At 67.3% G+C, this 1,245-nt stretch overlaps 1 protein-coding gene across 1 annotated transcript; it reads left to right on the top strand.

Moving 5' to 3' along the window:
- DQ04_11471000 (hypothetical protein (inferred from BLASTP similarity)) lies at positions 1-1,244 on the top strand (the record flags this gene model as incomplete). The annotated part of the gene is made up of 1 exon (XM_009316531.1): positions 1-1,244. A coding segment is annotated over one exon (1,244 nt), but the record flags the coding sequence as incomplete, so codon positions are not given.
- Position 1,245: the final 1 nt, after the last annotated feature.

The raw sequence follows: 1,245 nt of genomic DNA on the forward strand, positions 1-1,245 counted from the left end.
GGGCGTGTGCGGCCGGCGACCGGGAGCTCGTCGAGCTGCTGCTGGAATCCGGCGACGCGATTGGGCAGGTGTCGCACGACGGCCGCTACACGCTCATCCACTACGCCGCCGCCCACCCGACGGTGCTGGACGCGCTGCTCGAGCGCGGCCTCTCCATTGACGCGGAGAACGCGCTGGGGGAGTCGGCGCTCGTGTCGCTCATCTGCTATGCCCAGGGCATCAATGCGGAGTTCGCCATTCGCGAGGCGCCGCGGCCGTCCGATGCGCCACGACTCGCTGCGCTGCCACAAGCAGCAATGCGCAATTACATCCTCACGCCGCTGCAGCCGCTCGTCGCGTCGACAGCAAAGCCACTGAAGTCGTCCAGCGCAACAACCGGCAGCAGTGCAGTGGAGGGGGACTACCCCGCCTTTGCGCCCGACGCCGACGCGTGGTGGTACTTCGCGACCGGTAGCAACGCGTGGATCATGATTCAGAATCTCTGCGAGCGTGGCGCCGACGTGGACGGCAATGCGCTGCGTGGTGAATTGCGCAAAGTGGTGCGGCGCACTCTCGATAACAAAAACTGCATGTCGCCGACACCGCCGCCGCCGCTGCGGTACGGCTCCTCTGGCAGCAGCCCGTGGCTCTCTGACGAGCAGAGTGATAGCCTGAGTGGGGGCGATGCTGTTGCTGGCAGTGGCCGTAGTCCCCTAGGGCATGCCTCTGGCGAGGATCAATTCTTTTTCCACCGCCATGGCACGGGTGATGGCGGCCGCGGCAGCGGCAACACCGACTGCCGCCCGAGCATGCGGTACGTGACGCGGCTGACGCCGCTGATGCACGCGATTGTCGCGTACCACCCCGAGTTGATTCGCCGCCTCGCGGTGGATTACCGCGCGGACCCGATGGTGCAGGATGCGCACGGGGCATGCGCGCTGCACTACGCCGCCCTCGCGCGGCACCCAAGTGTGATGGAGCTGATGCTCTCTTCATACGTTGCCCCGACCCACGCGCACTTCGACATCAACGCCCAGGACTGCCGTGGACGCACACCGCTGCATTACGCCGCGGCGCACGGCAACGCCGGCGTTGTCCGTGTGCTGCTCGCCGCCGGGCCGATGCTGCACGCCAGCACGACCGACTACGCTGGTCGCACGCCGCTGCATCTCGCGGTGCTGGCGAGTGAAACTGCCGCGGTGGAGTTGCTGCTGCACCACACCGACGCTACCGCTGGGGCAGACACGATGAGCACCGTGTCGGCGG

The sequence above is a fragment of the Trypanosoma grayi genome, assembly GCF_000691245.1.
Source record: "Trypanosoma grayi strain ANR4 Tgr_1147_V1, whole genome shotgun sequence".
Taxonomy (NCBI): domain Eukaryota; phylum Euglenozoa; class Kinetoplastea; order Trypanosomatida; family Trypanosomatidae; genus Trypanosoma; species Trypanosoma grayi.